The sequence below is a fragment of the Portunus trituberculatus genome, chromosome 23 (assembly GCF_017591435.1).
Source record: "Portunus trituberculatus isolate SZX2019 chromosome 23, ASM1759143v1, whole genome shotgun sequence".
Classification (NCBI taxonomy): domain Eukaryota; kingdom Metazoa; phylum Arthropoda; class Malacostraca; order Decapoda; family Portunidae; genus Portunus; species Portunus trituberculatus.
The window spans coordinates 10,337,270-10,353,718 of NC_059277.1; the positions used below are offsets into that span (position 1 = coordinate 10,337,270).

Sequence of the window (16,449 nt, forward strand, 5' to 3'; positions counted from 1 at the left end):
TGTCCATCTATATTTCCATTCTCCTTTAACCTTCCCATTCCCTCACCTGGCGACACTACCTGCCTCTCTGCCTCACCTGTGCGTCGCTTCCCCACACCTGCGCGGGCTCAGGAACCCTCCCATTGTGTCCATTACCTCGCAGTTTTTACATTCGAGAGAACAAAGTGAATAAGAAAAGGAGCATCACGGGATTTTGGCCTCAATTGAAGGGGTTCCAGACCGCTTGATGACCCCTACTCTTCTTCCTCCTCTTCAGTCTCTCTCTCCTCCTGGAGGGGACAATGGGGCCCTTGAGATACAATAAGGAGGAGTAATGAAGTACTCTCAGCTCGCCAATAAAATGGGATAAGGGTTCAGTTTACGGGGAGTCCACACAAGGCTGTCCAGGGACTCACTACTTTTGCTCCGTCTCGCTGTGTGGTGGGTGATTTACGGTAAGGGGAATTTACCGGAATGATTGAAATGGTAGTAATTGTTTGATTAAAAAAAGGGTGAGTTTCGTTTTTCATTTGTTGGAATATGGGTGTAATTTCTTGCGGATCTCAAAGGATACATTCAGGTTCACGAGTAATGGAACCCGCTCAGAGTTTATATGTGGTGTTTATTAATTAATGAAGAATGATAAAGGTATGAATTGAATCTCTAACTACCATTTGATACACCTTTCCCTAATTAACAATCACTCTTAGATACCTTTATTTGTTTCACTGCCACATCCAATCTTTGAAATGGGAAAAATTGCAAAATATATTGTTTTTCATCACTAACTTGCTTGTAGATGTTTACAAAGACTTCACGCATTGTTTTTGTTGCTGGTATTTCTTTCGTGTCGCAGTGAAATTTCTACCATAGTTGATTTGAAGATAAATGGTTAATTTAAGAAAACTGATATATTCCTCATAATAAGGGAACACAGTTGTTTTGCAATAACAGTCTTTTAAGACCGAGTATAAATGTCTTCTAATGTTCTTATTTTTTCTGCACAATTCTTTACTACTTCATGAGGATACTTTAACATTAGTCTTTTGGAGGGTTTATTCTCCTATCTTTTATCACTGTTTATAATGGAAGAGATGGGGATTCTTATGTTTCTGTAGGCGTTCTTTGGAGGCGAGTTTCAAGATGTAATATTGTCAAGTAGTGTCCTGTGTGTGCTCTCAAAACAAGACTTCTTTTTTTTCCATCTTCAAAGTGATGCCATTTTTCACCATCCTCGTTCCTCCCACCTCATATTCTATTCCATCAGCTCTCTCCGTACCTCGTCCATCCACTCATTACTCTGTTTTCTAATTTACATCTCTAACACACTCCTCCACACACACACACACACACACACACACACACACACACACACACACACACACACACACCTTTCACAGCCTCAGAAACACCCCTATACATAACCAAAACACACCATAATACATACTGTACACACATATACATCCACTTACTCAATACATCTATACATTTTAAGCTTCCCTTCCATATACACACTCCTATACACCTGCAGTCACTCCTCATACACCCTCATATATCTTAACTCCTTCAGTACTGGAACACATTTTTACCTTGAGGTTTGTGTACGATTAGACCATTTTATTGACATTAGCTAGGATCTATGGAGGTCAGAAGACTAATGACCAGAGTCTTCACTATTTTAATCCCCCATATAAGTTTCTAAAGCTGTAGTAAATCACCAGATAGTAAGCAAAATGAATATGGAAATGCGTCATGGTACTGAAAGGGTTAAGCTGCAACACACACGCACACACAAACAACTTAATACACACTTATCCATATGTTACTCTAAATACACTTTTATATACATTCTGCTTCCTTATACATACCTTGACACACTTCTACTTAACATAAATAGATAGATAGACGTATAAATAGATAATTTACGTATATACATCAAGCATATACCACGCTCTTACTCTCTCCCTCTCTTACACACACATACACACAGTCTTCGCTTCCCAGACATGTTCCTTGTGGTGGCGGCCTGGGCGAGGTGTCAGAAGCAGAGAAGGTGCCAACAGCCAGCCACCGAGCCAGCCAGCCAGCCAGCCAACCAGCCTCCACCTACACTACGCTTAGGATTTCCATACGATTTTAAAGTCGCTATGTTAGTTCGTCAGCAGCGACACTCATTCTACCGTCACCTCTCCGCCTAGTAGGTAAAAAAAAGAGGAAAAAGATTACTTGCGTTTTTCTGTTTTCTTTTTACTTTTTTTTCTCATTAAGAACTTCATTAATATTCTGGCTCTCAGTGTGATTTGGTTTTGTGTTCTTTTATTCTTTTTTTGCAGAATCTTTTTTTTCTCTCTCTCTCTCCTTCCCCCTCCATGTTTCCCTTCCTACTTCCTCCCCTCTCTAGTGATGATTTTTCCCCTCCACTGCCTCTCCCATTTCCTCCTCCCTCTCCTCTCTCCCACCACACTCCATGAATATTCTTACCCTCCTCCTTGCCTCTTCCATCTTCCATTATTTCCACACATTTCATTCCACGTCTGCACTTCCTTCGCCTTTCCTTCATCCTTCTCCTATAATATGTCTCATGCTTATATTTTTTTGTCTATCCTTTTCTCTCTCTCTCTCTCTCTCTCTCTCTCTCTCTCTCTCTCTCTCTCTCTCTCTCTCTCTTTCTTTCATTCTTTCATTTTTCTCTAATATTCTTCAAATCTGTAATCTTCATTCCTGTTCTTTCTTGTTTTATTCTCTCCATTCTTCTTCTTCATTTGCTTCTTCCTTTCTTCATCTTTCTCTAATATCATTCTTCTAAGCCCTCTTGTTGCTCTTCTCATTTTTCTTCTTTCTATCCCTCTTTATCTTATATTTCTCACCTTCTTCCTTCCACTTCCTCTTCCTATTCCTTGCAGTACATGCCTAATCTCTCTTTCTCAATTACATATTATTCCTCTCCTTCTACCTTCTTTCCTCTTCATTTTTCTTAATTTTCTTTACAACCTTCATATTACAAAATTTTTCGGTTCTTCATTTTCATTCTTATGTTTATCTAATCCTCCTCCTCTTCCTCCTTCTCTTCCTTCTCTTTGTACACCTTCTCTTCCTCTTCCTCTACTTTTCCTTCTCTTCCTCTCTCACTCACTCACCAAATCATTGTTATGTTTCAATCTGAACTAAACACACGGGTAAGTTTGCGCTGAGTTGCTTGCCTCTGTGTGTGTGTGTGTGTGTGTGTGTGTGTGTGTGTGTGTGTGTGTGTGTGTGTGTGTGTGTGTGTGTGTGTCCTTAAAAACATGCATAACGATAATAAATTCACTCAAAAGTAGACAAAACAACCTTTAAAACACACAGGGCATGTTACAGAACCTCGAGAACTCAAGGACAGATTCTCACAACATGTATATTCTTTAGCCATTAATATTTATTCCACCTTCTCATCCAGGTAGCGAGTACATTACCTGCAGCTGCACCTGTTATTACCTGGCTTAATTACTCCTGCGCACTGTTATTAAAGTTAAAGGTGAGATCCTTATTAGTAAAGTGTTGTTAATGAGTTGGCAGTTTGAATTCCCTATGGACATTGTGCGCTTTTTTTTTTAACATATATTTTTATTTGTTTGTAACGTTATGAGTTCGAAATTGTTAAGCGTTTGTTTGCTCAGCTCCGCGTCCCTCTCGTTGTGTTTGACTGTGCTGATTTGAATTTTTCTCTCTCTATTACGTATTTTTAATTTGCTTACTAGTTTTCTTTCATTAACACTTTATCTTGTGGACCTTTTTCTCGTTTTTTTTTAATATTCTTTTCTTTGGTGTCCTCTTTTGTCTCCTTTCATTCTTGTGTTATGGCATTTTTAATGTATTTGTGTATTTGTGGGTGTGTTTGTCTGTCTTTCCTTCTTTGTAATTGTCTGTCTGTCTGTCTGTCTGTCTGTCTAATTGTGTATCTGTCTGTCTTTCTCCCGGAATATGTGTCAGTGTGTCTTTGTCTCTGTATGTCTCTGTGAAAGCGTTTGTCTGTCTCTGTCTTTATATAAGCGTCTCTCTCTCTCTCTCTCTCTCTCTCTCTCTCTCTCTCTCTCTCTCTCTCTCTCTCTCTCTCTCTCTCTCTCTCTCTCTCATTAGTCTGTATCTGTATCCACGTGTCTATCTGAGTTCAGTCTAATTAAAAGTCCCGCGTCGGGCAACCACAGGGGAGAAAGAGGTGCCCTGGGAGAGTGTGTCATTACCCCAACACACCCATGACTACCAGAGAGATCCATAGGCGGTAACTATACCAGGTCCACACGTGTACATGAATGATTTGGTGTACATAGTTTTAAGTGAGGTTTTGTATGTTTGTAAGGGATGTGTGTACTGCGGTGGTCTTTCAAGTGTGTAGTTGTGGGTAGGGTACAAGTGTGTGTGGTGGGGAGGTGTGGGGGAGGGGAGGCAGGGTGCATGGCGTAGTAGTGTGCGTGAGTGATGTTTTACACATACGTACATGGCTGCTGTGTGTGTGCGACTAAGTGGGGTGTAGAGAGTAGTGTATGTAGGTGTGTGTGTGTGTGTGTGTGTGTGTGTGTGTGTGTGTGTGTGTGTGTGTGTGTGTGTGTGTGTGTGTGTGTGTGTGTGTGTGTGTGTGTGTGTGTGTGTGTGTGTGTGAATGCAGGATGCTTGGTTGTTAGGTTAGTGTGAGTAGTGTAATGTAAGTGTGAAATCTATTGTTAACATGACAAAAAATGCGTATAATACCTAGTATATATGGTGAAGGGTGTATTGAGTGTGCTGCTTAGTAAAAGAAAGGAGAGGGTAAGTGTGTTAAAATGAATTATTACCCAATGAGAACAAGATATGAATCTGTAGGAAAGAAAGTTAAGTGAAAAAAGCCATCTATGTTTGTGTGTGTGTGTGTGTGTGTGTGTGTGTGTGTGTGTGTGTGTGTGTGTGTGTGTGTGTGTGTGTGTGTGTGTGTGTGTGTGTGTGTGTGTGTGTGTGTGTGTGTGTGTGTGTGTGTGTGTGTGTGTGTGTGTGTGTGTGTAAAATGGTTTGTTTAGGGTGTCAGTGTGTGAAAACAGGTGTGTGTAGATTGTATATGAGAGAGGAACGAGACGTCAGAGGGTCAGAGCAGCAGAAAGAGGGCACCAGGGTGTCAGGGTGTCAGGGAGGCAGTAGGAGGGCGTCAGGGCGTCAGGGTGTGCAGGGCTGGCGGCAGGAGGCAGCAGGAGGGAGGTGCAGCGGCGTGGCGATCGTTACCTTCTATACGCGCGCGCCCAGACTGTTCCTTGTGGGGTCACGCCGGCCTTGAACTTTGACCTATCACCCCGGAATTAAGAGGAACGCTCTCTCTCTCTCTCTCTCTCTCTCTCTCTCTCTCTCTCTCTCTCTCTCTCATAAGGCCTCTTGGTCTAACTCATAAAAAGGCTCATTTCTTCTACTAAAACCCCTTCTCTTATACTAAAAACCCACACCTTTGTACAAGAAGACTTGTTGCCTATACTTGAAGGTTCCGTTCATTGTACCAGAGTCTCTAAACGCAAACAAGATCGCAATTAAACCATTACCGTTAAAGGAAAACACTAAGTCACTATCAAAACATCACAGGTAGAATTTTTTGCACCTGTCCCTCCCACTTAACCCTTCCCCTTACCTCACCTGTCCCCAGTGCAAGGTAAGGCGGCCAGGTGAGTTTAATAAGGAGGATGGTAAGATGAATACACGTAACGAGAAAGAAAATAGAGTGAGGAAGGGAAGGAAGGGAAACGCTGAGGGGAAAAATAGACGTGTCACGGAGAGTCATTACCTTGGCCACTCTCTCTCTCTCTCTCTCTCTCTCTCTCTCTCTCTCTCTCTCCTCTCCCAGTCTGCTTCATCCTGCTTGCTAGGCTGTTTCCCGCTGCCTGCCTCCCACCTCCATGTTTGCTATCCTTCCAACATTCCTCTCGCCATAACCCTCCCTTCCTCCTACTCTTCTTCCTCCTCCTCCTTCTTCTCGTGTTTCTCATCCTCCTCCTTCCAAGATGTTCTTCTCCTTCTTCTTTTACTATCTTCCATGTTTTTTTTGGCTCAATCTTCTTCTTCGTTCATGTCCCTTCTCATTTTCTTGCTTCTTTTTCTTCTTTTTTTTCTTCATCTTCCTAATCGAATTTTTCTCATTTATCTACACTTTTCTTTTCCTTTGCATACTCTTCTTCTTTCTCTCTCTCTGTTTTGTCTGCTTCAATTCCTTCATTCTACCTAATACTTCCTGTTCCTCCTGAATTCTTTCATACCTTATCACAAACATCCACTTGAGGACCAACAAGTGTGTTGTGCCTTGTTTTCCTTTGTGTTCCTTTGTTTTCCTTAATGGTATCCCTACTTTCCTTCCTTCCCACTTCCTTCACGTACCTTGCAAAAAACAGCCACTCCCTTCCCCCTCTGTCCTCCCCTCACAAAAGTACCAACCATCACCGCGGAAGTAACAGGCAATTAGGTGATCACATAGACGCTCTTATGACCCGTTATTAGACTCAAAAACACCAGTAATGATCCTCACGGTGGATAATTAACTTGCCTCCGCCAGGTGTCGCCCAGGTAAGCATTCCTCGAGCTTAGAAGAAAGTTTACTGTTGCCAAGTTTTGGCGATAAATTCTTGAGTAATGATGACTTTGAGTTTTGGTAGAGATGGAGGGCTGGGTGAGGGAAGGGAAGGGTGCAGGTAAGAGAAGTTAATTAAGGAAGGTCTAATTAATTCCAGGTGTGATGGGAAGGTGTGGAGAGGACAGGAGGTGATTGTGAGGATGAGACAAAATACGATGATGGAGATGAGGAAGTGTGTGTGTGTGTGTGTGTGTGTGTGTGTGTGTGTGTGTGTGTGTGTGTGTGTGTGTGTGTGTGTGTGTGTGTGTGTGTGTGTGTGTGTGTAAGTGCGCTAGTTTGTGTGTGTGGAGTGACTATGTGAGTCTTACCGGTGTGTCGCTTTAGTCTCTGCGTGTGTGTGTGTGTGTGTGTGTGTGTGTGTGTGTGTGTGTGTGTGTGTGTGTGTGTGTGTGTGTGTGTGTGTGTGTTTTCTACTTTTTTTCTTTCCTCTCTCCCGTTTCCTCCAGTTTTACTACTCTCTCTCTCTCTCTCTCTCTCTCTCTCTCTCTCTCTCTCTCTCTCTCTCTCTCTCTCTCTCTCTCTCTCTCTTTCTCTAGATCTTTTGTCTTTCTTTCCTCTCATTATTCTCACGAGAGAGAGAGAGAGAGAGAGAGAGAGAGAGAGAGAGAGAGAGAGAGAGAGAGAGAGAGAGAGAGAGAGAGAGAGAGAGAGAGAGAGAGAGAGAGAGAGAGAGAGAGAGAGAGAGAGAGAGAGAGAGAGAGAGAGAGAGAGAGAGAGAGAGAGAGAGAGAGAGAGAGAGAGAGAGAGAGAGAGAGAGAGAGAGAGAGAGAGAGAGAGAGAGAGAGAGAGAGAGAGAGAGAAAGAAACACTGATTAAGGGAAGTGAAAGGATTTAAATCAAATAACATGCTGAAAAGACACTCCAAATAGTTTAGATTAGATTTATTTTCTTTCTCACACCTTCTCTCTCTCTCTCTCTCTCTCTCTCTCTCTCTCTCTCTCTCTCTCTCTCTCTCTCTCTCTCTCTCCATTATCGCCAGACAGGTATCAGTATGCATATAATTACCAATGCAAATTAAACATGGCTGGTAACGACCCTAGACTTTCAGGTAAGTCATTGCAAATTAGCAAGCAAGATGGAGAGGCGCGCTGGCGAACTCACGCAAGCAGGAACATTCCCTAACCTAACCTAACCTAAGCTTGTGCGGGAATGTGCCAATATAGTTAAGGGGCGAGGCGGCAGTGCAGTGTGTGAAGGCCTTTGCGTCAGTGAGGCTGTTAATTCGGAGTCAATACGCGAATTTATAGGAGGATTAGACGAATTTATAGCTGGGGATGATACGTGGCAACTGGTGGGTGTGTTTTATAATGGGATTGTTACGTGTAGGTCTGGTGTTTTCTTGCAGTTTCCCTTACGTTTTTTAGTTTAGTGTCTTAGTCCTTTTAATACTGGGACGCTTTTTTAAACTGAGATTCGCGTAGGATTAGATGATTTTCTTGACATTAAGAAGGGTCAATGAAGGTCTAAAGACTACTGGCCACAGCCTTCACTATTTTAGTTTTCCGTCTGAGTCTTTGAAGCTGTATCAAATCACTAAATAGTAAGCTGAATGAATACGGAAACGCGGCATGTTACTGGAGGGATTAAGTCATTGAGACACGCTACGTTACAATGCAGTGCTATGATAAACACAGGTTGGGGAATGGTATGGTCTTTAATCCTTAAACTACGACACGCAATAATTAACTACATCAAAAACAATGAATTAAGTCTCCCCGAGTAACTACAAGAATGTTAACGATGAAAAGTAATACATTTTGCAATTTTTTTTCAGTTTAGAGATTGCACGTGGCTGTAGAACAAGAAAGGATGTCCGAAAGTGATTGGTAATTAAGGACAAGTGTACCAAGAGACAGTCAAAAGGTTCACAGCATTCTTTATGTACTTACCAAAAACATTCGCTGTAAAAACCTTATTATACAAAATGTTTCGGGACAAAATTATTATCAAAGAACTACCTTCATGTATCTTATCGCTTATTTTTTTTTCATTCTGTACTAAACTTTCACTTAAAATCCGTATATAGGTTCATATATTAACTTGTATATATTTATATATATCAAAGTTACAAGGCATTTTCATGGTTTAATGATAAGGAATCCTTCAGATCTCACTTATATCATGAAAAACTGCAAAAAGTAAACTTTTTACTTTTCCTTGGATAAATCGCGCGCGCGCGCACACACACACACACACACACACACACACACACACACACACACACACACAGAGAGAGAGAGAGAGAGAGAGAGAGAGAGAGAGAGAGAGAGAGAGAGAGAGAGAGAGAGAGAGAGAGAGAGAGAGAGAGAGAGAGAGAGAGAGAGAGAGAGAGAGAGAGAGAGAGAGAGAGAGAGAGAGAGAGAGAGAGAAACAAACACGCCATTTCACAACACTTACGGTACTGCAACTCTACTGGGTTTACTCTCTTTTATTCACTTTTACTCCCTCTTACTCTCCCTGCCCTAAATGCCCCTCGTAGAACCATCGACCACTCCCTAAAGTTGTCCTGACGTCAAGTAGGGCGGCGGGACAGGTGCTAATTGCCTCCTCCTCCCACCAACCACCCTCCCCTAAGCTACCTCCTCCCGCCCTACCTGTCTGCCGCCAGCCCGCACACCTGCCCTGCCCGCCGCCGCTACCTGGTCTGCTAAGTGAAAGTGGATGAGAGCCCAGAGAGAGAGCGAGAGCGAGAGAGAGAGAGAGAGAGAGAGAGAGAGAGAGAGAGAGAGAGAGAGAGAGAGAGAGAGAGAGAGAGAGAGTCTGCCTCCTCACCGCTTCTTCATTCATTTTCTCTTTCACTCATTCACACTTTTAGGGATGAATGACAGATGTGTAAGTGCAAAATGACCAACTTCCTCATGCATTATTCCCCGTCACTCTGTCTGTCTGTCTGTCTGTCTGTGTCCGCCCTTCACTTCCTCACACGGATGCATCCTCAGAACCCAAAAGGAACGAGTTTATTAAGAGGAGGAGGCGTCTTTTAAACTCCTGAAGAAGGAATCCACGCATCCTCACACTTATTCATACTACAAGAGAGAGAGAGAGAGAGAGAGAGAGAGAGAGAGAGAGAGAGAGAGAGAGAGAGAGAGAGAGAGAGAGAGAGAGAGAGAGAGAGAGAGAGAGAGAGAGAGAGAGAGAGAAGAGATGAGTCATGTTCCTTCACATTTCAAACATTCCTCATTCACTCCTCTCATGAATGACAAAGACATACCTGAATGAGAAAGAAAACAAGAGATCCATTCACTTTCTCACCTGTTCACTCACTCACTTACTCACTCACAAAGACACACCTGAGGAACCAGAAAAAAACAACTGTACAACCTCACACCTTCACTCACTCACTCACTCACTCACTCACTCACCTCATTCACTCATTCACTTCATTCTCCTCACTCATTCACTCCCTTATCCCTTCAGTAAACTGGGGAAAGGTGACCTGGAGGAGGCACAGAAGGGTACGCAGCGATGGCCAGTGACCTTGAACAGCAGCAAAGGTCAGCACACAGAAGCAAGCAGCACCACCACCGCCTGCCGCCTACTCTCTCTCTCCCGGCAGTGGAGTGAAAGGTTAGCAGTCATTGAGGTCTGTATGTGTTAGACAAGTAAATAACGCACCCGATATTTGGCGGCTGAAGAGAGAAACGTGAACTGACACACACAGATGGAATGGAAAAGATTCTCTCTCTCCCTCTCCCTCCCTCCCTCTCTTTCTCTCTCTCTCTCTCTCTCTCTCTCTCTCTCTCTCTCTCTCTCTCTCTCTCTCGACTTAACCCTTTCATTGTTATCTAACGCATCTTTCCAAAATCACTAACCACTGAGACATTTTTTTTTCTTATTCTAGAGCAACTTACAAGCATCAAAGTGGCTGGAAACTACTAAACCTATCCTTGTAATTCCTTTCTTTCTTTTTATACATTGTTTTTAGTAAAGAGAATTGTAGGGAGAGGGTTAAACAACAGTACCAGAGATAATTCCCAGGTAAATTAAGCTGTGGCAGATTTAACAAAGGACAGGTAGCGGAGGTGACACGAACACGCCCTCACGCACCAGACACAGGGGAACGAAGAACGGAAGACGCTGCAGTAGTGGGTGAAGGAAGAGGATGCAAAATAAAGACGCTGGGAAAGGAGAGAATAGGAACATAATAATAGGTTTCAATGAGGTTAGGAAAGGAATAGCAGGTTTGAAAGAGAAGGAGAAGAAAAGAAAGAACAGTAGATAACATGAAAGGGGAGGAAAGCATAGAAATAATAACATAATAATAACAATAAAGGTATAAAGAAAGGAAGGAAAAGGAGAGATGAGATAAAAATAACAGGTTTGAAAGATAAAGAAAAAAGGAATGGAATGAAAGATGAAAGAATAAGAAAGTAGATGTGTGAAAGCAACTGAGGGAAGGAAGAAGAGAATGGAGGATGAAACACGATAGAAAAACAGAGAATTTGAAATAGATGAGGAAGAATCGAGGAGAAATAATGAAACAAGACTTAGATGGGAGGGTGAGAAAGAAGCAAAGACTAGGCTGAAGATAGAAGGCAAAAAAAAAAAAAAAAAAAAAAAAGAAGGGTCCGGAAGAGGCAGGGAGGAGGTGAGAAGATGCCAGTCAAGATGAGAGGAAGGAAGAGGAAGGGGGAGAGAGGGAGAGCGATAGAGGATGAAGATGTCAGTCAAGAATAGGTAACAGAAGGAACGGAAGAGAAGAAAGAGAGCGGAAGAGTAAAAGGGAAAATCACAAGAATACTAGAAATGAAGAGAAAAACGAGAAGAAAAGTATGTGAAGATGCTAGTCAAGAATACAAAATAGGAAGAGTGACGAGGATAAGAGGGAGAATAAAGAAAAAAAAATAAACACGAGAACAGAGAGAGGAAGAATGTTTTGAGAGGAGGAGCTGTATTAATCACCAGTCTTGGGGAGAAAATGAAGTGAGAAAAAAACACGAAACGGAAAAAAAAGAGGGTGTTAAGAGTAAGGAACATTTTAAGGGATGCAACAATAAGACATCAAAACAAATAAAAGTAACGTAAGAATGAAACAATAACAAGACAGAAATGGAAGCAGGAATGAGGTGATTTCAGGAGACGTAACAGTGTAGTGGGTATCTGTACGTGTCTGTAAAGGAAACTAGTGTAAATCGTAATGGCATTCAATTTTATACATATCCTCATTATTTTTTTCGGTTTATTGAAAATGAGTGTTAATTGGGAAGCTTTTAATGTACAATTATTGTAATTTGGACCAGAAACATGTATCGCAATTATCTATCAAGAGAAAAGATGTGGTAAAAAAATCTATCTACCGATCTATTTATGAATAGGGGAATGACGTAAGAGGAACAATAGGAAGTAAGCAGGAATAGCGATGGAAAGTGATAGGAATGAGGAACTAGTGAGGCAGGAGTGAGGTTGAGATGAGGCAGTATCGAGGCAGTGGGTGAGGAGGTAAAGAGGTGAGGATCAACGGGTCTAGGAGTAATAAATCAAAGTGGACATGTGTGAGTATCCCAGGCAACACAGATCAAAGACTGCACTGCTGACCTCTGGCGGGGCGAGGCGAGGGGCAGGGAGGAGCGCAAGGGAACACAAAGGAAAACAAAAATTGAGACTAACCAGCCGTGAAAGAGAGAGAGAGAGAGAGAGAGAGAGAGAGAGAGAGAGAGAGAGAGAGAGAGAGAGAGAGAGAAACGGAGGGGAGATGGAAAAAAATAACGTAAAACAGACCTAGACACGTAAAAACCAAAACTGCAGTGACGCAGAAACATGGAACAGGAGGAGGAGGAGGAGGAGGAGGAGGAGGAGGAGGAGGAGGAGGAGGAGGAGGAGGAGGAGGAAGAGGAGGAGGAGAAAGGAGGAGGAGGAGGATGGGGAGGAGGAGAAAGAGGAGGAGGAGAATACAAAGGAATACAAAGGAATACAAAAGAAAGACGAGACAGCAACAGCCCTACTGGACCTAGTAAGGCTGTCAATGTGACTATACTACCACTGTACGTGTGTCTCAGAAAATCAATTGTTGGAGGAAAGCAGTTTGTAATGAGAAGCATGAAAAAGTAGATACAGTTTTCCTTATCTGAAAATTGTGAAAACAGGAAAAATAGAGAGAGAGAGAGAGAGAGAGAGAGAGAGAGAGAGAGAGAGAGAGAGAGAGAGAGAGAGAGAGAGAGAGAGAGAGAGAGAGAGAGAGAGAGAGAGAGAGAGAAATCGTAAAATGAAATCCCACACACACACACACACACACACACACACACACACACACACACACACACACACACACACACACACACACACACACACACACAACTTAACCATACAAAAACAACCTACCAAACCCCAAAATTTCACAGACAGAGAGGCCTACAGACAGGCACACAGACAGACAGACAGACAGAAGGTAAACTGAGACCTAAGTAGTGTCATTTCGAAACTCACAAGGAAGCTGAGAGGAATGAAAAACAAGTAAAATGAAGAAAGGCAGTGTTTTCCAATCTATTTCAAGAGATGGAGATTCTGAGAGGAAGAACTGTTATGGAGTACCCAGGAGGAGGAGGAATAGGAGGAGGAGAAGGAGGAGGAGGAGGAGGAGGAGGAGGAGGAAGAGGAGAAGGAAGAGGAGGAGGAGGAGGAGAGGAGGGTGTTGAAGTAATGAGAGAGATGAGAGTTGATGTCCAAACAGATCAATATGAGGATGAATAAAAGGAAAGAGAGAGAGAGAGAGAGAGAGAGAGAGAGAGAGAGAGAGAGAGAGAGAGAGAGAGAGAGAGAGAGAGAGAGAGAGAGAGAGAGAGAGAGAGAGAGAGAGAGAGAGAGAATATACAAGGCTCACATGGACACAAGACCGCCGTGGGTGATAAGAATTGAAAAGAAAACGAAAAAATACGATAACAGAACATAAACTAACAGTGAGCGAACAATAACGGGAATTCAAAGACATGAAAACTATCGTAATGCAAGAGAGAGAGAGAGAGAGAGAGAGAGAGAGAGAGAGAGAGAGAGAGAGTTTTAATATCCCTTCCTGCTACATAAGAAACAATAGTAAAAGAAACAATAAAGGAAAACGAGACGAGAGAAGGAAAAGAGTAGGAAAATAAGGAAAAGAGTAATGAAAAAAGATCAATTGATATAATATAAAGAAAATGTTATAAAGAAATAGCTGAAAAAAAGTGAAAAGCAAACAAATATAACACACACACACACACACACACACACACACACACACACACACACACACACACACACACACACACACACACACACACACACACACACACACACATAGAAAAATGATGAATAAATACGAATATAAAAATAATTACTCACGTTTCTACTGCTTATCGTTGGTTGTTTGTGTGACGTCACGGCTTCATTATTGTTCTGCAAGGAGAGAGGTGGATATGTCAATAATAATGCCTTCACTTCGCTCTGCACGGGAGGAGGAGGAGGAGGAGGAGAAGGAGGAGGAGGAGGAGGAGGAGGAGGAGGAGGAGGAGGAGGAGGAGGAGGAGAGAAACAAACCACAAATACAAAAGGAAACCACAATACAAGGCAAAAAAGTAAAATCGGTAAAAATGAAAATATAATAAGTTTGACAGAAAGTGCAGGAAAAGAGAAGAAGAAGAAAAGAAGAAGAAAAAGGAGAAAAGTAAAAAAAAACGAAAAGAGTAAATAGAAAAAAATGAAAATAATATAGTATGGAAAAAGAAAATAGGAAGAAAAGTAACATATAAAAAAAGGTTAAATTATGAGGAGAGTTGGAAGAGGAGGAAGGGAGTAGAAGGTACAAGGAAGGAAAGTAAATGGATGGAGGAGAAGGTGAGAGAATTAGATGAGTATGAGAAGAGATAATTATGGAGAGAAGATGGATAAAAAATGGTTATTTAAAGAAATGAGAAAGAGCAGGAGAAAATGGAGGAAGAGGAAGAGGAGGAGGAGGAGGAGGAGGAGCTAGGATATAAAGGAACTGAGAACACGGAAGAACAAAGCAGGAAGAAAAAAAAAGAGAAGGAATAACAAGAGGAGCAGGAAAAGACGGACACAAGAGGAAGAAGAAAAGAAGAAAATAAAGAGAAAAAATATATTAAGAGAGAGAGAGAGAGAGAGAGAGAGAGAGAGAGAGAGAGAGAGAGAGAGAGAGAGAGAGAGAGAGAGAGAGAGAGAGAGAGAGAGAGAGAGAGAGAGAGAGAGAGAGAGAGAGAGAATTAAGAAAAAAATATGTATAAATTTACCCTGAACTGACTACCTCATTTGGTTTTCTTTGATTATGAGTCGAGAGAAAATGGGAGTCGGCTTCACTTGCACTAATGAGTCATGTCGAACATTTAGTGCGCCTTCACTTTGACTTTTCTTTTTTTTTTTTTTACTTTTTTTCAGCAGGGAGCAAATGATTAGACATGAATGGTTTTTGTTTCCAGGATATGAGAGAGAGAGAGAGAGAGAGAGAGAGAGAGAGAGAGAGAGAGAGAGAGAGAGAGAGAGAGAGAGAGAGAGAGAGAGAGAAAGAGAGAGAGAGAGAGGTAGGGTGGCAAATGAAAGACAGATACACATAAACACCCAGGAACAGGCTGATTGACGGACAGGCAGGTAGACAGACATACAGACATACAGACAGAAAGATAAACGAGCAGACAAATATACATCACTAAATACACAAACTAACAAAGAAAGTAAGAATAAAAATGAGAAAATAATGGATAAAACACAGCCAATGAGATGGACAGAGTGTAACAACGATTGACACACAAACAGACACACAATACCAAGACCGAAACAGACAGACACACAGACAGACAGACATCAAAATAAAAAATTTTTTCCTCATTAGAAAACTTGATTAAAAAAAAAGTAAAGAGTACGAAAACAAGACAATGAAACTAAAAATAAGAACATTACTCTCTTCTTCACTTTAAAGGTACATTTCTCTTACGCTGAGGAGGATTTGGGGATGTGAGGGAAGAAAGGGGAGGGGAAACATCAGTTCATGAGGGGAGAAAGGAGTAAAAATAAACCATGGACAGAAAAGATACAATGCAAAGCTAAAATAAAACAGAAAATGGGGGAAAAGAAGAAGACTTGGTAAAATAATGAAGAATAGATGGATTAATGGTGGGGAAAATAATACATGAAAAATCAAAAGGAAAAAAAAAGAAAACATGAATTTAAATAAAGAAAAAAAATCATATCAGAAAAGAAATACTTAGGGAAAAAAATAACAGCTTGCTTATACGAGTGGTAGTAAGAAGGAAACTAAAGTGACTAGGGAGGAAAAATATTTGTTTGGGGAAAAAGAGGAAGGGTTAGTGAAGAAATGGCGAGGAGTTGGAAGGGAAGATGAAACGCGGTTGGGAAAGAATGAAGGAAAATTTTGGGCGAGACATTTGGGAAGACTGGGGAGAAAAGTGAGTTGAGCTGATAGGAATAGTGAGTGAGAGAGAGAGAGAGAGAGAGAGAGAGAGAGAGAGAGAGAGAGAGAGAGAGAGAGAGAGAGAGAGAGAGAGAGAGAGAGAGAGAGAGAGAGAGAGAGAGAGAGAGAGAGAGAGAGAGAGAGAGAGAGAGAGAGAGAGAGAGAGAGAGAGAGAGAGAGAGAGAGAGAGAGAGAGAGAGAGAGAGAGAGAGAGAGAGAGAGAGAGAGAGAGAGAGAGAGAGAGAGAGAGAGAGAGAGAGAGAGAGAGAGAGAGAGAGAGAGAGAGAGAGAGAGAGAGAGAGAGAGAGAGAGAGAGAGAGAGAGAGAGAGAGAGAGAGAGAGAGAGAGATGGTGAGGGGTGATGAAAAGGAAGGGTAGAGGAAATCGAGGAGATGGAAGAGAGAGAGAGAAAGGAAACGGAGAAACAAGAGAGAGAGAGAGAGAGAGAGAGAGAGAGAGAGAGAGAGAG

At 41.9% G+C, this 16,449-nt stretch overlaps 1 protein-coding gene across 1 annotated transcript in view; it reads right to left on the reverse strand.

Annotated features, from left to right (window-relative positions):
* The window catches only part of LOC123507674, a 190,876-nt gene that overhangs the window by 165,550 nt on the left and 8,877 nt on the right, over positions 1 to 16,449 (reverse strand). The window contains 1 exon segment of the mRNA XM_045260787.1: positions 13,901 to 13,954. Coding sequence (XP_045116722.1) covers positions 13,901 to 13,954 — 54 coding nt within the window.